We start from the raw sequence: 25,445 nt of genomic DNA, 5'->3' as shown, positions 1-25,445 counted from the left end.
TTTTTGTGAATGGTGTGAAATCAAGATCAAGTTTTCCTTCCCCTCCCCCTAGTTTGGATAACCACTTGTTCCAGCAACATTTCTTGACCAGTTAGTTCTCTTTTACTCACTGGTCTCTCATATATCGTTTCCTTTGATGTGTGGGCCTGTTCTTGGATTCTCTCCTCTGTTCCATTAATCACTGTTTATAGTGGCACCAATAACTCATACTCAGTTACTCAGTACACAGTCTTGATGGGTGGTGGGTACATAGAGATTTTAACTTTTCGATATTCTTTGCATCCCATGCTTCATTTGATTCCAACTGTTTGAGGTAGGGAGATGACACATTTATCTTGCTGTACAGAGAGGTCATATGCCTTGCCCAACATCATGAACCTAGGACCTAAGCAAAGGGGAGTAGGTAGTGCTCTGCTAGCTGCGTGCGTGTCTGGTGGAAAAGTCAGCAGAGTGACTTGTCTTTGCAGAGCCTTTAAACATCGTGGGAATTGTGGGAACCACCGTGAGCCTCCTCCTGCTGGGACTGGCCGTTATCTCAGGGCTTACGTTGTATTATAGCCCTGGGTTATGCTGGAAAGGTAAGGACTTCTTGGGTCCCTTTGGTGTCCTTGGGTCCCATGGGTCTCTTTCAGGCTTTTCGAAAGGGCGTGGGTGCGGGTGGGGGAAGAAGGCTCCTGCTATGCTCCTCTCTTTAGTCCAATTCTTTAGGCTTCTTCCTTGAGTCCACATGTGCAGTAATGACGCCTCTAAACACCATTCCAGAACACCCTGTCCCCTCTCACGTCGGGTCATTTTTCTCATTGTCCGTTCTTTCGTAAATGTTAGATTGATTAAAAACTTTCGTGAGGCTGAAGTGGATGTTGATATTAATTTTTTTCTTACTTTCTCCCTTTTGTAGGAAACACTTTCAGGTGAGTGTTCTCTAGACTCAAGTCAAAAACCCATTTCCATGATGTCTTCGCTGCTGTTTTGTTTCCTTTCACAAGAACAATAATAGCAACTCCCACCGAGGACCCACTGTGTCCCATCACTGGGCTGCAAGCTTCATTAGGCATTATTATAAACCCTTCAGGGTGGAGGTGGCATCTGCATTTTCCGAACAAGGAGACAGAGGCTCAGTGAAGTAATTTCTGCAAGCTCATCCAGGAAGTAAATGGCAGTGCCTGAATTCAGACCTAGGTCTGACTGATTCCAAAGTCTGTGCTCTTTGTATATGACTTTGGGGCGGGGCACATTGTTGGTCTGTCATTGAGGCATAAAGACAGTGCGTATGTATTGAGCCAGTCGTTCATGCATTTATTTTACCTAATTTTCTAAAAACAGCTCAAAGGAATAATACATTGTAGTCTTACAGCATGTTTTGGAAAACCAGTCTGAGCATGCCTCGAAGCCCCTCCCTAAAGGAATCCTCAGTGCAGGCAAAGTAACTAAATGGAACTTGTGTATTTCGTTTCCTAAAGAGGTTCTGGGGGAGAGCAGAGAACTCTTTGTTTTTCTTTACCCATTAATAAAGATGGGATGTTACCGTTCTGGGACCATCATTCATAATGAGAGGATATTATCGTTCTGGGACCACTTTTCGTGGGAAAAATATTAACCTTTGCTGTCATGTATTTGAGGGCCATTCTCCCCGTGAGTCTGTCATTCCCTCGGCTTATTTCTCACAGGAGGGAGCAGTGAGGCATAATGGGTCAAGATTTTGGAATTAGAGGACCTGAGTTCAAATCCTAGCTCGGCCATTCCCAAGTCCGGGGCTCGTGCGAAATCCTTGACCCTCTCTGAGCCTTCGTCTCCTCATCTACTTCCCAGATGAGAGACTGAAGATCAAATGCCCCCAGGACTGTGATTGGCCCATGGCATGTGTTCTTTTTTCCTTAAGAAATGCATGTTCTGGCTTGGTAGGTAAAACCAGCAATAAATTAAGAGCAATTAAATGCTAAACCCCTGGGCCTGGACTCCAAATGCAATGGTAGTTCAGGGCTCCAGGGGACAGGAGAGGACTTAACCTGGGGCTTAAATAATGAGGAAGAGGAGAAATTTTAGTGGAGCAGAAATAAGGGCATTTCAGGAAAGGAACAGAGCATCTGCGTATGTGCTGGGAGGGGAACGAAAATGCTGGGTGCCTGGGACAAGGAGGTCATCTTCTGGTGGAGCAGGGGGACAATAAAACTCACCCGGAACAAAGATAAGATTATCTGTAGCATTCTGTAGGTATCTCTTTGAGAGATTACAATCTGTCATCCTGTGACTTAACCAAATTGAATGCAGGCAAGAATTTTCCATGTTACCTAAGGGGTTGCAAAGAATCTAGTGTTTTCTATTCAGCAAGGGCTGATGTTGGAAAAAAAAAAAACCAGGGCATCTTCTTCTTGATTATTTCTTCCCCCTTTGGAAATTAGGGATCAAGACATGGGTGATGTCATGGTGTTGGTGGATTCTGAAGAGGAAGAGGTAGAGGAGGAAGAAAATGCTGAAGAAGAGGAAAAAATTGTTGCAGAAGAGGAAGAGGAAGCAAATGAGAGGGAGGAGTTGCCAAAAGAAATACATAAGCATGGCCACATTCACAGAGTGACAGCGCTGGTGAATGGGAACATGGAAGAGATGGGCTACGGACTCCAGGCTTTGCAAGGTGAGCCCTTTTTCCTTAAAAGCACTCTGCTAGGTTGTGGTGAGCTTCCCAGTATGAAACCTCTAAGTGGTGAGTCTGTTTTTTGTGGGGGTTTTTTTTGTTGTTGTTTTTTTAAAGGCCAGGGAAGATAGTTAAACTTTAATCTGGAACCTGAGAATTTTTACTACTAACTACCAATGCAACAATTAAATTGACAAACATTTACCGAGGGCCTGCTCTAGGAAAGGCACGGTATTGGTATTGTTGGAGAACAGAACAGGAAGACAGATGATACTTGCATCTAGGGAGCTTTATGAGACTGGTTAGGGGCAACAGACTAAAACACGTGAGGAATATTCAAATGGAGGCCAAATCTAACCAACCCTTTGAGGGTGTGGTCGAGGAGCTGTAGCAAGTTGGAATTTGATTAACGCCCCATGAATAATATGTTTAAAAATGACAGGACCTCAGGAGAAAGATGAGCCTTGAGGGGTACACTGGTCAGGAGAAACTCAATGGAAGAAGCGGGATATAAGGCAAGTCTTTCAGGACAGTTGACCTTGAATAAGCAGAAAGGAGAAGAGGGCACTGCAGGTGAGGGGAATGGTGTGGACCAAGAGGACGAAGGGTAGATAGTGTCCAGCACGTCTAGATTTTGAGTGGAAAGAACAGGTGAAAGCCAACACACATCCTGCCCTGCCTGCTCCTCCATGAAATCGGATTCTGAGGCTTGCCAATAAAGGACTAGAAATCGAGATGATCGATGACTGAGGGTAGAAACAGGACTTCCGTTGAGATCCCGCAGTCGTATCTATTTTTCCCTCCTATACAGATGAGGATGACATCATTGAGCAGCAGAGTGACATCTTTCAAGAAGAGGGCAGGCCAGCATGAAGAGAACTGTCCTTCATTATCCAGTCTGAAAAAGCTTAGAAAGCTACTGTGAAGATGAGCTTTTCATTTTGCTTTGACTTGACTTGTACTCCTGCCTGAGGGGCTAAATGGTTTGGGGTTCTTAGCAAAAAGAAACATATATGCACATCTTTCATTCTTTTAGAAAATTGATTTACTCTAAGTTTACTCAATGATGTTTAAAAGCTTTGGGGAACTGGCAATGTGTCGGGGAAAGCTGCACTTGGCATCTGAGGTACCCTCTTCGCTGTGACTCCTGGCTTTATCCAGGTTGACTGATGCTGATTTGGGAGGAGTGGGAGGACCTCAATGCCTCTTTGCCACTATTAAAAGTCTGTAACCAGCTTACTTCAGCACGCAAAGGTATAGTGTGGGGTGACAGGGACACTTCCTTTTTCACTGCCCAGGTGAGCCGAGGAACCAGGTAAATGTCAGTCAGCCCACTGGAAAAGGTGAGGAGGTGTGAGCTACTGATTCTAGCCAGAGGGAGGCAGTTTGGTTCGTTTTTGGAGTCAGAAACATCCGGGCTTGAATTTGGGCCCTGCTACTTACTTGTTTTATGGGCTTGGGCATGTTGCTTCACCTCTCTCCTGAGCCTCAGTTTCCTCATCTGCAAAATAGGTGAAATCACACCTTACAGGGTTATGGTGAGGTCTAAATGAAGTCCTTTGGATGTGAAAGTGCCTAGGAGGTGCTCAAGAAATGTTCTCTTCTCTTTTGCCTTCCTTAGTGGAAGGAAAAAAATGTCAACTCCGAGTCGCAAGCTGCTGCCTGGGCCTTTCATTCTTCTTTGTAGAATGGTTTCAGATGAGGGCATTATCAGAGCTCTCCTATTTTTGCTTCCCCGGAGATAAGAATTCTTTACAAAAGAGATAGGGGCCCCGTAAGAAGTGCCTTTCATTAGAACCTCACAGTTTACAGAGCTTCATATTGATAGAAAAGCCTCTAAGGTGATACACTACTAGCTTTCAGCTTTTCCCATTCTCCCTTTCTCCTGTGGCTTTGAAAGAAGGCAGGAAAAATGTTTCATGATGGAATATCTGGTGAAAAGCACACCTTGGGCAGACCAGTTCATCTGGCCTCAGTTTCTCCATTTCAGAAATGAGAAAACTTGTTTCCTTCCTCCTCCTCAAGGATATTATGAGAATACACTGATCAATAATGCTGAGTTTCAAATGAAAATAATGTGATGAGTTTAAGCTGCTGATGGCTTCCAATAGAGCCCTGTGTAGTTTAGAGATCTTTTACCCTGATTTCAAATCTCTTAAATGTCAGTGGCCTTATAAGGGTACAAAGGGTGGGTGCTAAGCATAAAAATCTGACTTGAATTTGTATTCTTTAATGTTCCATATCCTGCTCTGATGAGCAAGACCTAGGGCTTGAAGGAGACTTCCCTTCTCCAGTAACAGGGACTGGTTATCTGCAGGGTTACTCTGCAGGTGGGCTTGGAGTTGGTCTGTTTTCTTGAATGTAGGGACTAAACTGAGCAAGTCACTAAAAGTGAGTCCTGACCCCAGCTCAGAACACTGGGGAGATAAGGAACTGGCTGCAATTTATACCCCTCAGGAATACCTGTGAACTGCAGTTCTTGTTGGGCTGGGTCTTTTGCTGCTACCCAATCTAACCCGGCTAATTGTCATTTCAGAACAAGATACTTAAGTTGCTTCTAAAGTCACTGAACAGTGAGCTAGCTAGTCTCTCTTTTAGAACCTTCGATGATTACATTCCTGAATCTGAGTGTCTACTGTGCAGAGACAACCATATTTTTTTAAAAAGGAAAACTGTAGGGGGAAAAAAGTTCCTAGCTGAGAACGCAGAGAATGATTTGCCAAGATCTCCGAGATGCTTTCCGCAACTTCCTCTTCTCTTGCACACATACCTGAGAGGAAATCTTCGAGGTAGGGCTTTTGTACTTGCAAGTGGGAGCTTCAAGGTCTTGGTGCCAAACACTATAAATGCGTGACTAGCTGAGCTGTGATTGCTGTCATTTATCTTGGAGCCCTGTGTACACATTAATAAGGCTGGATCAGTTAAGAGCCCAGGTCCTGGGGGTCTTCAAGTTTTAAAGATTTTTAAAGAATTAGGGCTTTTTATATTTTAAGATGACCCATCCCCAAATCCACAAGCATGTTAACTGTGGGTAAAAGACTTTGTGTGGCAAAGTTCAAGTTGTTACATTGTGCTTTAAAAAAAAAAAAATCTTATCTGAATGTATTGTGAACTCTAGAGGCCAGGAGATCTCCTTATCAGAACCAGGAAGATAAATACTTCAGGGCTATCATAACTGACATTTTTCCTCAAAACCTGGGAGACATTGGGAAGGGGCTCCCGGAATCCTGTGGCTTTGATATTAGCTCCAGAACTCACAAGCACATACAGGCCCTATTACTGCATCAGGAAAACACATGATGGAAAATTTCCATAATCCATGTGCTGCAACCTGGAAAATCATCCTTGCTGAGTACAATTTATTATGATGCAATAAGTGCCAACTTGTATTTCTCACTATGGGACTGGCCAGGAACTGCTGCAGATAAATATAAGTAGATACCTTTGCATTATTTACATTTTAATATTTGGTGTGGGGGAGGTTATGTTTTTTTAAAGATTATGAATAAAGGTATTTTTAAAAAAAATGCTTCAGTGAGCTTGATTTAGACTTGATTAATAAACTGAAAGATGTGGGGAAATGGATTTACCTCCCTCAACTTTTTATTAACTTTCCCAATATTGGTAACGGTATTGTCCTTAGTGCCATTTTATTCTTTTCCATGACTTGAGCTGCCATCCACCCTCTTACACCTACAGAGATGTAAGGAGCTTCGCCTTCCTTAAGCTCCCTGAGAAACTTGTTCTTCCATTCTTTCTCCCTAAACAGGCCTCTTTTTGGTCAAATTGCAGGCTAACACCAAACGGATAGGGTAGGCATCATCACGGGGAACACAGACTGGATGAACTGTGAAGACAATTTATATCAGCTGCTGGGTCTCTGTAGCTGTTGGTGGCTTTGGAGATTTTCTCCAGGCCCAGCTAATCGTCCCCACAGTGTCTCACCTTCACCCCCACTTGAGGTTGCCCAGTTCCTTTCCCTTTTCCTGTTCTAGGCCTTTCCTCTTAGGCCATTCCTTTCTCCCCCTTTCACACCACTGCAAACTCCCTAACTCTTCAGCAAAGCTGTCCCACTTTAAACGGGCTTCCCTTCCAACCAAACCCGTTTCCTACCTTAACCTGTTTCCCACGTTCTTTTTAACCCAGTCCCTCCATTTTAACGTTCTGTTTAATCCAAGCCTCCGTTTTCTGAGCCCCCGTTTTACCTCTGCCCGTTTTCACTTCTGTTGCCTCCAGTCCATGAACGCGTCTTTCTGGGTGCCCTTCCCCCTCAGCCCTCTTAGGTCACGCTCATGTGTACACAGCTCATGCACTTTGGGACCCCCACTCTTTCGATGCCCCCTTCCCCAGCATGGTTGCCCCCTTCTCACCGCCCATTTTCACCTCGGCACGCCCGGTTCACCCTCTATTTTCCACTGGGCTTTTCTTTCCTTGGTTCTCATTTTTTAAAAATGGCCCTGCTCACCCCTTCCCGATCTCCCACTTGATCCCAGCCCCTGAGTTGGGTCGCCTACCTCAGCTCCCGGCCTCCTCAGGTCTCTAGTTTGAGCCCAACCTCATCACTTCCCCTCCCCGTTTTCACGCGGCTCGGGCGGTCCCGGACCCCTCTCCCCCAGTTCTCTTCTCAGTCTCCGCTTTCTGTCACCCCGGTTCCCCTGATCCCTGGTCTCTTTGGGTCCTCATTTTTATTAGTCTCCTTCCTATACATGCTCCCCGCTGTTTTCATTTGGGTTCCCTCCCCACCTCCCCCACTTTTCTCCTCAGCTCGCGTCCCACTCATTACGGGCCTTCGTCTTCCTCATAAACACCCTCGGCCCCGCTCCCCATACTTCCATACTATTACTACGTTCTCTTTTACGTTTATACGCCTCCACTCGGCCCCGCGATAACTGCAACCCATCCTATACTCCCCAGGTCCTTTTGCTTGCTCCCAGGGTGACCCTGTTAAAATTCTTCAAAACATGATGCGGTCCCCATTTGATTCCTCAGGAATACAGGTCCCCAACCCCCAGGGGTCACACTCCCCGCCCCCAGAGATTTTATAGATTCTTCACTCTCAAATTCCTTTAGCTCTAAGTCCCAGTTACCCCGCTCCCGGGGTCCCCACTGAACGTCTTGGTTCCCAGTCCCCGACCTTGGTCAGTCCCCCGCCCAAATGGACCCCCATTCCCCAGTCCCCAACCCGCTCTCGCCAGACCGGCCTCTATCCTACCGCTGCCCCCGCGTCTGCCGCCCCGCGCCCCGCTCCCGGGTCTCCGCCCGCCCGCGTCCACCTGCCCCTCCTCCCGCGCCCCGCGACCCCGTTTCCCCTCAGCCCCGTCCCCCCCCGTTCCGCGCCGTCCGCGCCCCGCCCCCCGCGCGTCCCCGCCCGCGCTCGCCGCCATGTGACGGGAAGCAGCTGATGGCCGCTCCGGACGGCGGCGGGCTCGACAGGGCCGGGGCCGGGGCGGGGGCCGCAGTGGGGACCGGCGCGGGGGCGGCATGAGGGCCGGCGGCCCGGGGGGCTGAGGCGCTCGCCGCCTGCCGCGGGGCCGCGCGCGTCCTCCATGGAGGCCGGAGGTGAGTGGCGCCGCCGCGCGCCGGTCCCCGCCCGCCGGGGCCGGGCCTGCTCCCCCGGGGCGCTGCGGGGGTGCGCGGCCGTCTGCGGGGGACGCGGCGGGGGCGCCCGGCCCGGGCAGCCCGCGCGGGCAGACGGCGGGGTGCGCGCCCCGCGCCCAGCTTTGTTTCACTTTCGCTGTCAGCGGCCGCCACCGCGTCCCCCGCCGCCGGCTGGACGTGGGGAGAACGGGCCTCTGCGTGGCGGGGATCCCCACCCCTCCCCGGGACCGTGGGGGGCGCTCGGGGCGCGACACCTCCCCCCCCCGGGTGGGACGCGGGGTGCGCCAGGCCCTAAAGGGGCGATACCCAGCGGGGTGGCTGCCCGGGTGCCGGGTGACATCTGGTGGGAGTCGGCTCTGCCCCTTACAAGCTGTGCGGTCGAGAACAAGCCATTTAACCACCCCGTCTCCCCAAGGGTTGGTTTTGTATCTTCGAAAAATGAGATAATAATAGTACCTGCCTCAGTGGGTGGTTGGGAGCTTCCCAAACTTGCTTATTTGTAAAATTGGGGTCTGGGGTCCTTATTAAAAATATATGTATTCCGAGCCTCTCGCAGTGGAGAGTGATTCTAGAGGTGGGGTGGGGCAGGGTTGGCTGATCCCCAGTGACACGTATGATAGGGCAAGGTTAGGGCACGCCGATGGGTGAGGTACACACTTGCCTCTGTCCTTGTTAACAGCTGTCATCAGAAGACGGTGTGGAAGTCGGAGAGTGTTGGATATACTTCAGAGCCAGCCCAAATGAACTTGCAGTCTCAGTGGGAATGGTGTGCTTGTTTTGCAAAGACAAAACCTCAAGACGTCCCCCGTTCTCCCAACCACCTTGCCACTAAACCCTACCTTTACAAAAATTTGGTGTGGGTTTGGGATTTATTCTGGGAGTCCCAACTCTTGAATATACCCCATGCTTAAAGGCGGTTTGGTTTCCTTAGGGAAAATTCGCAGAAGAGGTCAAGGCCTAGGGCTTAGAATTTGTTCCAGAATCTCTTTGTATTCTTCCAGTGAAGTTCAGGCTTCATCCTGCTCTGATTGTTGACGTTTGTTTCCTTGGCTTGTTTGATGGAGCGGGGATTGTGGGTGGGTAGGTTGAAATCAGGGTATTCCCTGGGGTGGTGTAACTTTTTAATTTGGGAAATGACATTTCTTTGTTTGCTAGAGTCAGGCATTCAGTAAAAGGTGTAGAGGCAGCTCTCTCTGCCTTCCCATCTAGATAAGGGCTTTTTTTTTTTTTTTTCAGTGACTGTTACCCAAAGAACTCTTTATAAATGGTCCCTACTGTTTGCCTGAATCTTATGTGAATCTTTTTATAGCTTCCGCTGTCATTTTCATTGACTCTTTATAGTTAAATCCGAAAGCGATCAGCTAGCCTTCCATTTTAGCAGAAATCTGTTTCCAGTTCTGGGTTTTTCCTCATGATTGACGACTGTGTTTTGGGGTGTGGGCAGAGCTGTTGAGAGCTGCCAAGCTACTGTTAAAAAAAAAAAAGCCAGAGAGTTTTACATTCTTTTGAAACTGAATAAAGCCTGTTGTAATGAGATTACAATGGACAATAGTAGATATCTTCAGAGCAGTGGTTAGAATTCATTTATTCATTCAACAAATATTTATTGAGTGTCCTCCATGTGCCAGGCTCTGGGCACTTTCTAGGCCAGCACTAGCCAAGAGAAATACAATGCGAGCCACATAAGTAATTTAAAATGTTCTAGTAACTGCATTAAAAAAAAAAAAGTGAAACAGGTGAAATGTTTTTAAACTATATGTTTGTCAGTCTAACATATCAAATGTGATTTCAACATGTAATCATGATCAATTATTGATATATTTTAGATATTTTTGGTATTAAGTCTTCAAGATACAGCATGTATTACATAATAGCCCTTCTCAATTTGGACTCACCATATTTCATATGTTCATTCTCCATGTGTGGCTAAGGGTCACTGTGTTGGATAGCACAGCCCAATAGCAACGAACAAATAGGCAAGTTTGGGGTAAGAATAGGGGAAAAGATAGGCAATAAATACAGAAAAACAAGTAAGCAATCAAGAAAAGATGTGTGAGTGATGGTTATAAAGAAAATTAAATAGAGTGACAGGAAAGTGACTGGGCCACTTTAGTAGTGAAGCCAGGAAGGGTTCTGAGAATGTGACGACAGCCCTGAATGGTACAGGTGGAGCAGCCAGGCAGAAATCTGGGGCCAGCTAGGCAGTTTTCCAGGCTGATGGAACAGCTAATGTTAAGATCCTGAGGCAAGACAAATCACCTTGCTTCCTGCCAGCCCGAGTCATAGCTTCCATGTCTATGTTAAGGTGAATCTCCTTTCACAGAAGAGGCCCATAATAAATATCTTTCCATTCAGCCTTTGTGTCCATATACATACCATTGTTTAATTAGAAAACCCCGATCTTTTTCACCAAGAAGGGCCGTGACAGGTATAGTCCCAGATGAAGCTGGATCCTCTTGGCTGTTTTTTTTTTTAAGTTCTGCACTAATTATGGCTTTCTCTTCCAGCAGCCAAGTTTAGTTGGGGCCCAGACACTGCTTCAGAATTTCCTTAGTTCTAGAAATGAAGAGACAGGAGTCACTGAGTTCTTTCTTCTTTTAGCTCCTGGATTCCTGAGCCTGAAATAGCAAGAGGTTAAATCCCCAAATCACAGAAATAGAGTGTGAAATCTGGATCTGGCTCATGTTTAAGAAGCATTTCATGTGAAACGTTTGGCATAGGCATCATAATAGTTTAAGGGGCTTCATTTCATTTATATTTAAAGAGGTGTACCACTGTATATTTATTCACCAAATATTTACTGACTGCCAGCTCTCTGCCAAGAACTCCGCTAGGCAATGGGAATAAACATGCAAGGTCTCTACTCCCAGGGAGTTGACGTTCTAGTTGGGGGGGAGGGGGGTAGACAGATAATAATCACATCAGTGATAGTGCTATAAAGAAAATAAAGCGAGTTGTGAAGGAGATTGGCTTGGGGGTCAGAGAAGGGCTCTCTAAGGAGTTGGCGTTTGAGCTGAGGCCTGAATGAATGAAGAGATGGCGCGAGCCATGAAGGAGCATTGCAGGGGAAGAAAGTAGCTGGTGCAAAGGCCCTGAGGTCATAACTCCTTGAGGATGATCAGGATAATCAAGGGGTGAAGATAATCAAGAAGGCTAGGGTGCTAGACTAGCCAGGGACACAGGAGAGATGTAAGCATAGGTGGGAGACAAAGGCAGGGGCCGAGTTCTGCAGGACTTTGAAGGCAGAGTAAGGAGTTTGGATTTTATCGTAAGAGCGATTGAAACCGATTACTTTGGGAGGTGAGGAGGATGGATGGGAGGGGCCAGAGCAGGAGCTAGGAGAGCAGTTGGAAGGCTGTTTAGTGAGAGATGATGTTGCACAGATTGGAACAGTAGCCATGGAGATAAAGGGAAGTTGGGTTTGCCAAGTCTTTTGGAAACATTTCATGGAACTTGCTAATGGATTTGGAATGGTAGGTTAAGAAAAGAGAGAAATCAAGGATGACCCCTGTTTAGATTGTGTGTAGCCTCCATGCTGTCTAGAGAATGGATAGGGTGCATGTCGTGGAGGAAATGAATCAAGTGTCAATAATGTCAGAATAGAATAAAGAAATTTTCATCTGGTTCAACTGATGAAAACATATCTCCAGATCAGTCAGTGTCACTGAATATTTAACTACATTCGAGTTTCTCAGCCTCCGCACTACTGACATTTTGGGCCAAATAATTCTTTGTATAGGGGGTAGTCTGTGCACTGTAGGATATTTAGCAGCATCCATGGCCTCTACCCATTAGATACCAGTAGCACCACCCCCAATTGTGACAACCAAAATGTCTCCAGACATTGCCACACGTCCCTAGGGAGCGAAATTACCCCCAGTTGAGAACTGCTGGATTACATGAAGGAGACATTACCAGAGCAGGGCCCTGTCAACATAAGAAAATACCTAGAAATAAAGAGAATGAAGAAACTTTTAAGAGACCTACTTTGGTCTCTTAGGTTAAAATAGAAATTTAATACTCTTACCATGCAAATATTCACATCCAGAGGAGTATGCTTCTACTGACAAGTGATGGCATAAATGGAAGGACCACATGTGCAAACACATACAGATTTCTAGGAAGAATTACCTGGGTCTATACAAATGTCAGTTTAGACCTAATATTTTAAAACCTAGATTTATACATAGACCCTCAGGGAATGAATATAAAGGATATTTCCTTAAATAACAAAGCCACCAAAGGCTTGATATGATTTATTAAAATTCTATTTAAAGACAAAATTTTCAGCAGCATACTTATTTTATAAAACAAGGTTTACCCATGTAGTTTCCTATAATGCATATACCAGAAAATCTATATACATATATGAATGTTAAATATATACATATATGCACACATTTATGCATCTTTACCATCTGTTTCATTGAATCCATGATATTATGAATCATATTGCCATTATGTATCATTGAGAAAAAATACTGCCTATTTACCTGTAAAAAGTCATTGCTTGTAAGACACTGATTTTGGCGAGGTCAAAATGTGAGAAGACATGTAAAGACGGGTCCTAAAATATATGAAATGTGGGCTATTTAAATTAGTATCTATCTGGTAACAGCTATAAAAGGGTCAGAGCCTTGAAACTATTAAAGTGGAACATACACATCAGGAAGTGACCTCATTCAGGATGGAAACCAATTTTTATATTCATATGTATCACAATCAGTGGTCAAAAAAAAATCAATTCCGAAGCCCTCCCTTTAATTTAGGAACTTCGTCAGCTACTGAGAACTTTCCACTGGAGTAGAGACTTGAACTAGGAAACTGCCCGTCAGGTTGATGAAGAAGCGCCAATCCAGCACCTGCTTTTCACAAGGTGCTGTGCTAGGCAGGATTAAATTGTCTTGGTGTTTTTGAGCAAGGGTGCTTAATTAAATTCTGGGGTGGGGGCGGGGGCGGGGGCGGGGCGGAGGGAAGTTGGTTACTACTGGAGAGAATGAAATAGGCAAATTGGGACTTATTTCCACTCTGATAGTGTACACTTCTCTATCAGGGTACACTTCTCTGGTGCTAATCCAGGGAAGATTCTCATAATCAGAAAGCAAGTCCAGGTGCGACTATGAATAGCTACTTGGGGCAGGACTCTGGAGTGGCCAGAGTATGCTGTTGAGGAAGGTGTAGGTGAAAGGGTGCAGGAACCACTGGTGTAGGGTGTAGGGTGGAAGCCGGTGGAAGCCAGGGCTCAGCTGCCTTTATTGTGTAGGTAGGTGGAATGTATTGGAAAGAAATGGCAGGATGTGATGTGTTTCAGTTTTAGCAGGGTCCCTGAGGGCGGGAAAACGAATCCCGAGAGTCTTGTAAAAGGTCTGGGCAAGATGGGATGAAGGTTTAAATGAGAACAGAGGGGAGATGAAAGTGGAGGCCGTATCAAGAGGTTTAAGTGACAGGGAGCAGAGCAAGTGCTGCACCTTTTAGCCTGAATGACGGGGACGATGCTGGTGAATGAGAGGGAGACTTTGAGTTTCAGACCCTCCTCTTTTCATCTGTTTCCTAGTAGCGGTTCTTTCGAGGAGAATTTGAAAGCCTCCTGATCTGCATCATCTAATGTGATCCTTGCTTGGTTTGGTTCTGGTCTGGTCTGGTCCTCTCTCCTTTCTTCTTCTTCAGGCATTCGTAGGAAAATGAGGCCTCCATTCACTGGGGTTACCCATCCAAAGATTACTCAGAGTCACGGTTAACCAGGAGTGGGGTGTGCCAAGACTGAGTAACTACGGTGGAATGTGGCCTGTGGCTTCTATTACTGCCCTAGGTCGCTTAAATGACAACTCCCTCCCAGAATCCATAGTGTCACCTTTTGCCAAGGAGAGACAGTGGCTTTCCTGTGTCTGAGTCAGAGAGGTGGTTGGGGAGCCTGGCTCCCCACTCTCCTAGGAAGCGAGGGTGCTTGTTTGAAGCATGCTGTCTCCTGTCCCAGAGGAACCGCTGCTGCTGGCTGAACTCAAGCCCGGGCGCCCCCACCAGTTTGATTGGAAGTCGAGCTGTGAAACCTGGAGTGTCGCCTTCTCCCCAGATGGTTCCTGGTTCGCTTGGTCTCAAGGACACTGCATTGTCAAGCTGATCCCCTGGCCGCTGGAGGAACAGTTGTGAGTACTCTGGCACCCAAAGGCGCGCGGGAGTCCTCATGATGGGGAACATGAGCGCTTTCCAGAATCACTCCCTACTCTTTTGGGTCTCCCCGCCCAAGAACAGGAGAGGGAAAGTGGCTGAACAGTTCAGGAATTGATCATTGGGCTTTCCAGTTCTGTACATTGAAAATTCTACCATGTCAGCCCTAAATTTTTTTAACAGCTTTATTGAGATCTAATGTACGCACCATACAATTTGCCCATTTAAAATATACAATACAATGCCTTTTAGTGTATTCACACGGTTGTGCATCTATCACCATGATTAATCTTAGAACATTTTCATTATCCCAGAAAGAAACCCCACATCCCTTAGCCGGGACCCTCCAACTCCTCTACTCTCCAGCCCTGAGCAGCCACGAATCTACTTTCTATCATTGTAGATCTGCCTATTCTGGACATTTCATATTAATCGAATCATATATGTCTTCTTTTTGACTGGCTTCATTCACTTAACAATGTTTTTACAGTTTTCCATGTTGATGCATGTATCAGGACTTTATTTCCTTTTATTGCCAAATAATCTATTGCGTGAAGATACTACATTTTGTTTATACATTTATCTATTGGACATTTGGTTCGTTTTCACCTTTGGCTCTTATGAATAGAGCTGCTATGAACATTTATGTACACATTTTTGCATGGATGTGTGATTTCATATGTTTTTTATGTTTAACTGGTGGAGGAACTATCAGACTTTTCCAAAGTGGCTGGACCATTTTACAATCCCACCAGCAGTGCATGAGTTTTCCAGATTCCCCACATCCTCACCAACACATATCATTATCTGTCTTTTCGTTGTAGCACAGCTATCCTAGTGGGTGTGAGGTGGCATCTCACCGTGGTTTCGATTTGCATTTCCCAGGTGCTACCGTTGTTGAGCACCTTCTCATGTGCTTATTGGCCCTTTATACATCTTCTTTGGAGAATTGTCTATTCAGATCATTGCCCATTTTTAAATTGGGTATTGTCTTTTTATTATCTACCACATTGAGTTTCTCATGTTAACTAGTTTTTCTTTCTTAGGTCTGGGCAGGTCTCAGTGTCTGAATGCTGCGAGCCCCCAGTCAGATAGCCCAGCGTCTGCATTTTTCCATCTGTCCCAGGGCAGCTCTATGTCTGCGTTTATTTATTCAGCCAATGTTTGTTGCCACTCTTTGCCTGAAAGAGACAGGGGCCGAGAATCCCAAAATAAATCAAATGTGGTCTCTGCCCTTGAGGGTCTCATTTATTATGCTTGAGACATTTCTTTAAATTGCATATTAAAGTTTTTTACAAGTTTAGCCTGAAACTTGTTGCCTTGACAATAGGTAATGCCGATGAGAGTTTGCTGAGATGGGGTACTCTGTACACTGCTGGGGTAGAAGGGTATAAATTTGTGCACTTTCTGGAAGGAAGGCTATTTGGCGATAGGCATCGAATATTTGTACTACTTTTAGAAATAAAACTTTTAGAAACTTTAATTTCAATGAATTTAAGTTCTCCCAATGAATCTCCCTTGCCCTTAGTTACTCCTCCCCACCCTCCATGTGACTAACTTATCCCTTGATACATTGACAAACTCAGGAGGGCAGGGGCTCTGTTAAGCACTAGGCTAGGATATTCAAGACTTCTGTTTCAGTCCTATTCTGCCTCTGATTTTGCGACCCCAGGAAAGTCAGCTCCACCCCTAAAATGGAGATTTTAGTATCTCCAGAAATTAAATTTATGGTAGTAAAATGAATTAATATGTAAACGTATCTTAATTTCTTTGGAATAGAGTAACTACAGAAGTATCCCTTAATTCAAATACAGAAAGTAGGATTTTATAAAAGACAAACATAACTTTGGAGGTTCCAAGCTGTCCTACAAAGTTCTCCCTGTAGCCTGCCTTTTGTGTATTTCTTCCTTGGATTGCAAACTCAGGCCTCTATGCCAGGGCCAGGCAGGTCTGCAGTGTGTGTGGGGGAAGGCCCCATCAGAAAGTTGTTCATTGTCACATCCAGATGTTTTGTCTTAATAACAAAATTTCAGACTGGATTCGGCTATTTAGATCAGAGGTCAGCAAACTTTTTCTATAACAGCCCAGGTAGCAAATATTTTTGGCTTTGCAGGCAATATGGTTGAGACTACTCAAGTCTGCTGTTAATAGCGTCAAAACACCCATAGATAACAGGTGAACAAATGAGCCTGGTGGTGTTCCATTAAAACTTTATTTATAAAAGCAGACTGCTGGCTGAGGCCTAGTTTGCCAACCTCTGAGTTAGACTAATAGAGTTTTAGAGCTGAAGGAGGCTACACTTCAGTGCCTCCTAATTTTACAGGTAAGCTTGGTTAAAATTTTAAAAATATATTTATTTCAACAACGCAACTGACAAAAATGTGATATACTTAATTTTGGGAGGAACAAATGTAATACATAAAGAGGTCCAGCTACATACACATTAATATAGGATTTCTCATGGAACTGAGTTCTACGTTTATCACCTCTGTTTCCCCTAGTTTGATATACCCCAGAGTGTGGTGAGGGTCACATAAAAAAGTAGGACTTAATACTTGCGCTGATAAAGTGTACCACAGACAGGAGACTTTCAGGTTTTGGGGCCAAACCTCAGGCTGTCTAACTGCTCATGCCTCTGAGACATTGTGTGCCAGGCAGAGTGGTGGACGGGCCCTTATCTTAGGGACTGGGTCTCACTTAGCTTATCTGGGCCTATGTTTCACTATAGAATGTAAAAGGAGAGGGTCAAGCTATGAGATCTTTCCGGTCAGTGCACCCCTGAGTAGTTCTGTGGGTTCTTTCTCTCTTTCGACTGTCCCGCTAGTTGATTCCTGTGCTGGATATACCATCAGGGAAGTAAATGAAAGAACCTCATTAATTGATTGGAACATAGCGAGTGAAGGCAAAAATCAACATGTGCAGAGCAAATGATATTGGCAAGAAAGGAGTTTATTTTCTTGCTTCTTAAGAGTTTTCCAAGCTAGAGATGGGAAGTGGAGGAGGGGGCTCGTCGGGCAGGAGAGCAGCAGGTGAGTATTCAGCCTCTGAGTTCTGTCCTAGTTCCAAACCTATAGCGTGCTTTCTTTCTCATGAAAAAAACTGAGTGCATCTTTCCTTCCATAAACCAAAACCCGAGAGAACTTTCCGAGAAAGCGTATGGCTCCCTGGAGCATCTGTGATCTAGTTATCCCACAAGGCAGGTCACACCATTGTAGGACTGTCACAAATGGGATGAGCCCATTGTAGGACTATCACAAATGGGATGAGCCAAGGCCAGTGAAGCCTCTTTTACATGAACTCTAAAAAGAAAAGTCATACCAGAATTATCTGAAGGCCAGTTTGTTTCTAAGACTTTAAAGTCTTAGATAACCCAGTATAAAAAGTTGGTTGACTTGGTGACAATTTCAGACTCATTAAGAATTCTCTACTTCCCCCAGCATCCCTAAAGAGTTTGAAGCCAAAAGCAGAAGCAGCAAAAATGATTCAAAAGGGCGAGGCAGCCCAAAGGAGAAGACTCTGGACTGTGGGCAGATTGTCTGGGGTTTGGCCTTCAGCCCGTGGCCTTCTCCACCCAGCAGGAAGCTCTGGGCACGCCACCATCCCCAAGTGCCAGACATCTCTTGCCTGATCCTTGCTACGGGACTCAACGATGGGCAGATCAAGATTTGGGAGGTGCAGACAGGTAGGTCGTCTCTGGTACAAGGTCCTGGAGGCTTATGTGCATGTTCTGATCAGGGGCCAGAGGGGCCACCAGCCCCCAGCTTGCTGAGGGGTATAGCCAAGACTGGCAGACTGGGTGCCACCTCTCCCACTGACTCCTCTTTCCACCGTAGGGCTCCTGCTTTTGAATCTTTCCGGCCACCAAGATGTTGTAAGAGATCTGAGCTTCACACCCAGTGGCAGTTTGATTTTGGTCTCTGCATCCCGGGATAAGACTCTTCGCATCTGGGACCTGAATAAACATGGTATGAACTCCTGGGTGACTCCTAAAATACTATATCTGCTCCTTTCTCTACCAAGGTCATTTTTACCCAGAATAGTGTTTCTCAACCTTTTTCAATATTGTTCCTAAGGAGCCTTTTTAGACATATTTTTAAATCACCCCCACTCACCCCTTGGAGATTTTAATACCAAAGATATACTCTATATATCTATTCATGTACTGAATGTATGTTTACACTTTGTACATACAAAAGAGATAGGACTTTTTGGGCCATCAAGAAACAATCTTCACCGCTATTGCTATCACCTCTATTGAAAATACATGATGTAGAATACGTTTTCTCAGTCATAGCACTATCGACATTCTGGGCTGGATAATTTTTTGTTACGTGCCGTCCTGTGCATTCTAGAATGTGGAGCATCATCCCCGGCCACCACCCTCTCGATGCCAGTAGCACCCTCTATAGTTGTGACAACCAGAACGTTTCTGGACATTGCCCAGTGCCCATGTGGAGGGCAAAGTCTCCTTGGGTTGAGAACCACTGATCTAGAAGAATTCATTCATGTTTGGTGCTTGGTGCTAGAAATAGACTTCCTTTGTGAAGTAGAATCGAGGTCTGGAAGAATTCTCTCAGGCTAGAGGGGTCAGCTTTTTTGGAATTCTGCCTTGAGCAGAATTATCTATAGGAGCAGCCCAATAAAGAATTTCACACATCTCTGGTGACATAGAGAAGGAGAATTCACTGCCAGACCATTCCTCCCCCATGTAGGCTGGGATGCAGGGGCTAGAGACAGGTGGAAGGAGGAAATGGTAATGTAGACAGTTCATGAAGAGGCACACTCATCCCTGATAATGCATAGGCATTGGTACTGTTGTCTGAGCCATGACTGTTCCCCAAATCATGAGAGGGGACCTGTCTCTTGCCCTCTTAGAAACGAACCTGATAATTCGTCAAAACAACCAAGGAGATGTTTGTAATGTTCTCATCTGAAGGTATCTAATCACTAGGAGAACTCTGGATAGTTTCTGTCCATTACTATGGAACCTTTGTAGTCACACAATCTAAGGCAGGCCTGCTCGCTGGGAAGGCTTCTCAAAGGCAGTGCCATTTTTAATGTGTGTCCACAGGCAGCTTGCCACCATCTGAGGAAGGTCCTCGGAGTGGCTTTGAAAATCACTTGGTGGTTGGGAAGGGAGGACTGGCTGAGGGAGACTGAGAGGGGTGGAATGGACAATCGTTACGGCTTTTCAAGGAGAGGAAAGGAATAATGTTCCCATGTACCAGGCCCTGCCCTGCATGACTGGCCTTAATTTATTCAACACTCACAACTGCCCCAGGAGGCAAGTACTGTTCTTACTTGACAGCTGACTTATTTTAAAAAACTTATATATACCCACACATATCTGTAAATAAATGACCATATACATTCTTAAAAATATTTTTTTTTCTTTTTTTTTGGCTTGATTTCTCTTTCCCACCCCTCCTCCACCATCTTTCTCATCCCTCCCCTCATTTGAATTCCTCCATAATCCCTCTGTAATCTAGCCCATGCCAAGAGCCTTCCATATTTCTTTCCACATTTTGCTCTATGCTTCTATAATCCTATTGGGGCACTCACACATTTATGTGTTTTGGGGTGAGTGTTTCACAAAAATGGAATCATATTCTTCACATTTTTTCTGAATCTTTCTTTTTTCACTAAACAGTACTCCATGGAAAATCTAGATCCTTAATTTCATCTGAATTATCAGGGTGGATGTACCACCCTTTATTTAGTCATTTGCCTATAGATGGGCATTGCATTTTTTCCAAAAACTGATACCTGGAAAGGTGACATGAGCGACCCTTGGGTTTTGCTCAAAGTAGACAGTGGAGCCAGGGTTTAAACCCATTTGCCTAACTCCAGGGCACATGGCCCTAATCACTCTGCATCGTTGCTCATCCAGACCCCTTGGCGTGGGGGAGAGGGTGTGTGTGAAGTGAGGTCCTGTGACGACGGGGAAACCATTACAGAGAGAACTGAAGGTGAACACTCTCGAATTTGGAAAGATAACAGAGGTGGCGGGGGCCTGGAAAGGCTGTTCTTCGCTATCACGGGGACCTGTCAAACCCGATCTCTGTACATCCTTTATCCCAGTGGTCTGTGGATTCTGGTGAACCAGTAGGTAGTGATTTCCCTGGGGCATTAGAATATTGTATTAATAGATTTCAAATGTTTAAATGTCAAATTCTGTCATATTTCATTCTCTACATTAAAAAATGGGCATTGGGACTCAGCCGACAGAGAACTGGATGGATATATGGTTGGGTGGGCCATCACTACATGTTCTTCGGTCTTTTTGATTTGTGGTTTTGAGAGTTGGTTCACCATTTGTTCCTTTTCTCTACCAGGGAAACAAATTCAGGTGTTATCGGGCCACCTGCAATGGGTTTACTGCTGCTCCATCTCCCCGGACTGCAGCATGCTGTGCTCTGCAGCTGGAGAGAAGTCAGTAAGTCTCACACGTCAGGTGCCATTTCCTATATTGCTTTAATTCAGCAAGACTCAGAGGTCCGAAGTGGCCTTGTGTGTGACAGGTAAACAAGCCAAGTGTCCTCAAAATCCACCTGCACATCAGTCCCAACAGAATACTTGCTGGTGGGCCACGACCTCCTCTTGCACGCCTTCTTTTTGATTTGCACTTGGACGTGAACCGAAAGAGGAGGTGTGTAAGTCGAGTGCTGCCATCACTGGAGAACTGTTTGTGGTAGAGAGGTGCTTTTTAAATTTCTTTTCCCCTTGGAGTCTAAGATTTTAAAAGTTGAAACCCACATGTGCCTCCAAATTTCATTGAAATGTCTAATTTGAATCTACATAATTAGGATTTCCATTTCAAATCGTAAGATGTACAGTTACTTGTTGAACTTTGTCCTAAAGTCCTGTGTGTTATTTTAAACGATATTAGAAAGCCAAGAACAATTTGGGAACAGTTTGTTTGAATTTGTATCTGCATGGAGCTGTTTGCTGTGATTGACTTAGGAAAGTTAAGAATTCACTATTTGGTACAGCTCAGATGGTTAATCATTCATTGGAGGTTTGCAACTATGCGAAAGTGAGAGTTTTCTTGAGTAAAATCCTACTTGTAATGACTCTCAAAAAGATAGGAAGCGACGAGCTATGTCAGACATACCGTCATGAGGCAGATTTCCTTGGTCCTGTAAACACATGGCATGTAAAATGAGATGGCCAGTGCCCCCACTTTATTGGTAGCTCTGGAGGTCACTGGACCCCTATTTTTGGTTTTAAGTAAAAGGACAAGATAGCCCTTGGCCTAGGGCTTTGTCAGCACATACTGCTTATTCGCAAACAGGGATCAAAAGTAGAACTCAGAAGCCCGTCCTGACACGTGTTAGCTGGCAGTCTTCCTGAGGTTGGCCCCGTTTATTCTTTCTTAAGGTGAACTCCTTGATCATGTCCATTGGTTAGGCATCTTAAGAATCCAGGCCCATTACGTTAAGCCTATATGATACGTTCTGGAAGAGCCGGAGAAAAGGCGAATGGAAAACTTGGCTTCACCATGGGGCCTAAAGAGGGCATCGCTGTGCCTTTCACTCACTGTTCGTGTTCTAAGCACTTTATTTCTGCCCCTAACCAGACACCTGTTACTTTCCGTAGGTCTTTCTTTGGAGTATGCGGTCCTACACGTTAATCCGGAAGCTAGAAGGCCACCAAAGCAGTGTCGTCTCTTGTGACTTCTCCCCTGACTCTGCCTTGCTTGTCACGGCTTCTTATGATACCAACGTGATCATGTGGGACCCCTACACTGGCGAGAGACTGAGGTCACTCCAGTAAGGACTGGATCTCTGCTTATGACTTCCTTGTGTGGTTACTGATGAGAAACCTGCCTTGAATTAGACATGTCCCTTTTAGAGTCTGGGGCATGGGAGGGGGTGACCTGGGTAAAAGACACAGTGGAATCAATGCTTGCTCTCAGGCTGCTGTGCGGTAGTGTTTCCTTGTCCATAAAGTTCTCAGATCAGACCTGAGTGCCTTCAAGTCCCTGATATATGAGGCTGTCTATACTTCTTTGGATTCAGCATTAAGAAACCTCAAAGTGACTCTTTCTTTCCATTTACTAATAACCGTAGTAACAAGTTCAGTATGATCCTCTTATCGAAACTGTTATTTCCAAAATGAATTTTCACATTCTCACAAATTTAGTCTACTTTTTCCCCTTTATCTCTGTTGTTTTATGAAGCAAATAATAGGTAGTCCTATAATTATCATGTATCTTTGCCTAAAAAAGACTTTCAGTTTGTACTGTGGCATTAAAGTGAGAGCTGACCTACTTTGCATAAGGAAACTAGTACAGGGAGTGTTAGTAACCCTTCAGCCCCCTCAAGACACTTAGAGCCTTAAGAAATGCACTTTTTTCTAATCTTTGCTGTCAGTCTGCAAATCCCAAGGCTTTCCATGTGGGGTCCGAGATGTGTCAGGAGCCTTTTCATGGCCAGGGCAGTTTGCCTCCTGCCTGGGGATGAAGATAAAGGGTGGCGGGTGGCCACCTCTCCAGGTTTCTTGTCGCGTTTCTTCCTTCTCAGCCACACCCAGCTCGACCCCGCCATGGACGACAGCGATGTCCACATTAGCTCCCTGAGATCTGTGTGCTTCTCTCCGGAAGGCTTGTACCTTGCCACAGTGGCGGATGACAGGTAACAAGAGAAACCTCTTGAGCAAGTGCTTGCAAGTGATCGTAGCATGCCCTGGGGGCCTGGCCCCGGGTCTGCTAATGTGCACATACTTGTCTCTCTCATCCAGACTCCTCAGGATCTGGGCCCTGGAACTGAAAACTCCAATTGCGTTTGCTCCCATGACCAATGGTCTTTGCTGCACATTTTTTCCACATGGTGGAGTTATTGCCACAGGGTATGTATCTGTCAGCCGAACAGATGGGCAGCAGTTTCTGCTGAGTATACCATGTAGCTTTGTAAGGAAAGAAAGCATCTAGAATTTTCCTGCCTATGAGGAAGGCTTTAAGGAAATCTAAGCTTACATAAAATTCTTATTCTGCCACCATAGGTTACCATTTACTCCTCGTATTTAATGTAAATGTAATTAAAGAGTTACAATTCATGACAACCCATGGACCAAGCCTACAAGGAAGCTTAAATTAAGATGATGCAGAATTTATATGGGAAACCATTTAGGGCAGAGACCACCTACTTTCCAGTGACCATCTATAATTCAGTAGGTAGTACTCTAGTACTCTTCCCTCGGTTACACTTGAACTCCATATGATTTAGAAAGAGCTGTGCTGACAGAGATAGCACTTTGGTGTCAGAGGTGTCTGGAGTTCTTTATAGTCCTTTCAGCAGCCTTAATTATTCAGCACCAAGCTTTTACATCCATTTCAACAGTCAGGATTCCATTTCAGTCTGGGAGCCTCCTGCTAGTATAAGAAACATTAATATCCATCACGATGAAACCTATTTCCAAGTCTGTCTTAACACATTGGTTTTTGTCTTGTTTCAGGACAAGGGACGGTCACGTCCAGTTCTGGACAGCTCCTAGGGTCCTATCATCACTGAAGCACTTATGCCGGAAAGCCCTTCGAAGTTTCCTGACAACCTACCAAGTGCTCGCACTGCCAATCCCCAAGAAAATGAAAGAGTTCCTCACATACAGGACTTTTTAAGCAATGCTACATGGTCTTGTTTTCTTTGTAGCAGGATAAATCTTCCTGGTAAAGGAGTAGCTGGAATAATGGGCCAAACATCTGGTCATGGATTGAAATAGTTTCTTTGGGATCTTGAATAGAATGTAGCAAAACCAGATTCCAGTGGACTAGTCATGGATCTTGTCCGCATGACACATGAAAGTCAGTCAGAGAGGAGGAGATTCCACTTCTGTGGCCACAGAGCCTTACCTTAAATCTTCAGTCCACTTACAAACAAGTTTGAACTCTTTCAAGTAGTTTTGATTCAAAGTGCAGTTACTGATGTTTCGATAAGAATAACTAAGTAGGCCTCCAGAGCCTCTCTGTAGGTGCAGAGGGTTTTAAACTCCCCCTGCTGGGAAGTGTGGCTTCTGACTGGCACTTAACCATTGTTGTTTCAGATGCGGTGGTGGCGTTGTTTAAAGCTCTCTGCTGCTGTGTCAGTCGCTGTGATGTTGGCAAGTCTCTCCCTCCTCTAGCTCCTCTCTGACCAGCAGGACAAAGTGTTCACGGAACGGCCTCTGATATTAACTAAATTACAGGTGACTCAGAGGCTATGCTCCTGACTGATAGACACTATAATTGGCTTTTTTTTTTTTTTTTTAAAACAACGGTGTGCATGTGCAGATGACAAATTTGTCAGGTTACACAAGGATTTATTCCTAAACTGCATGACTGTTCAAATGGCTGAGTTGTCAGTTGTTTGCCATTCATTAGCATATTTATTTGTGTTTTCTCAACAGATGGTAAGGTACAACTGTGTTTTTCTTGATGGTGTCTAAAAACCACAGTACTTAAGTCGAACAGTTGTGAAGATGTCTCCTTAATTGTGTAAAGAATTGGTGTTGTCATCACTTCAGCCAATAGTCTTATGTACGAGGTCTGACTTTGCTGCTTCCCTTCATTGGACTAATGAGCCAGTTTTAGCTCTATCCCTAAAAAATATAGCTCCTTAAAAGTACTGTTCTACAGTGGCATGTAGTTATCTAATCAAGACACCTCATCCAAACAAAATCTGCCTTTGGAAAAATTAATATATTTTAAATTATTTTAAAAAGTGCAACATCTTATCCTTTGGCTTTCTTAATAGGTGTTTTTATGGAGGCCAGTGTAACATAAAACATGGTTGAAAAAGTAGGAGTCTCCTCTACCACTTTTGTTGCTGAAGAAAAACATTTTTCAAGATGAGAGGCTTTCATTGAAGGAAAAAGTTAAAAGCTTTTGGCTCTCCGTTTCATTTTTTCCATTAAGAAAAAAAAGTCATCTTTAAAATAAGTGAGTACAACAAGACAGCTGGGAATGGATTGGGCAAATTTTTAAATTTTTGGTTATCTTGAAAAAATCATTCATCGTAGTCTGGGAGGCTCCAGGTGGCTTCCTTGAGGCCATTCGGCCATTAGCCTAAAACTTCAC

General features: G+C 44.9%; 2 protein-coding genes across 3 annotated transcripts in view; both read left to right on the top strand.

The window, feature by feature from the left end:
* The window catches only part of VSIG10 (V-set and immunoglobulin domain containing 10), a 28,153-nt gene extending 22,434 nt beyond the window's left edge, over positions 1 to 5,719 (top strand). Inside the window, exons 6-9 of the mRNA XM_039868262.1 lie at positions 468 to 578; positions 899 to 911; positions 2,400 to 2,629; positions 3,441 to 5,719. Of these exons, the coding sequence (XP_039724196.1) occupies positions 468 to 578; positions 899 to 911; positions 2,400 to 2,629; positions 3,441 to 3,502 (416 nt within the window). The 3' untranslated portion in view covers positions 3,503 to 5,719. The remainder of the gene's footprint in view (positions 1 to 467; positions 579 to 898; positions 912 to 2,399; positions 2,630 to 3,440) is intronic.
* A 2,307-nt stretch (positions 5,720 to 8,026) lies between these two features.
* Positions 8,027 to 25,252, top strand: WSB2 (WD repeat and SOCS box containing 2). Of its 2 annotated transcripts, XM_039868260.1 has the most exons (9): positions 8,027 to 8,188; positions 14,202 to 14,370; positions 17,830 to 18,074; positions 18,226 to 18,357; positions 20,728 to 20,828; positions 21,992 to 22,164; positions 22,918 to 23,028; positions 23,135 to 23,242; positions 23,849 to 25,252. In XM_039868260.1, the coding sequence occupies exons 1-9, from the start codon at positions 8,176 to 8,178 to the stop codon at positions 24,009 to 24,011; spliced, it is 1,215 nt and encodes a 404-aa protein (XP_039724194.1). In that variant the 5' UTR covers positions 8,027 to 8,175; the 3' UTR covers positions 24,012 to 25,252. The 2 variants fall into 2 exon arrangements, with proteins under 2 accessions (XP_039724194.1, XP_039724193.1); XM_039868259.1 differs by lacking the exon at positions 8,027 to 8,188 and having other exon boundaries at positions 14,168 to 14,370.
* Positions 25,253 to 25,445: the final 193 nt, after the last annotated feature.

This window comes from Pteropus medius, unplaced genomic scaffold (genome assembly GCF_902729225.1).
Source record: "Pteropus medius unplaced genomic scaffold, Ma_sr-lr_union100, whole genome shotgun sequence".
Classification (NCBI taxonomy): domain Eukaryota; kingdom Metazoa; phylum Chordata; class Mammalia; order Chiroptera; family Pteropodidae; genus Pteropus; species Pteropus medius.
The sequence above is the reverse complement of the archived record's forward strand: the minus strand, read 5'-3'. Positions and strand labels throughout refer to the sequence as shown.

What these genes read in the sequence shown, in the direction of transcription:
- WSB2 (XM_039868259.1), top strand. Translation starts at nt 14,183, where the DNA reads ATGCTGTCTCCTGTCCCAGAGGAACCGCTGCTGCTGGCTGAACTCAAG. An exon ending in GATTTGGGAGGTGCAGACAG is followed by an intron (nt 18,075 to 18,225) that starts GTAGGTCGTCTC and finishes TTTCCACCGTAG; the next exon opens with GGCTCCTGCTTTTGAATCTT. An exon ending in CTGCAGCTGGAGAGAAGTCA is followed by an intron (nt 20,829 to 21,991) that starts GTAAGTCTCACA and finishes TACTTTCCGTAG; the next exon opens with GTCTTTCTTTGGAGTATGCG.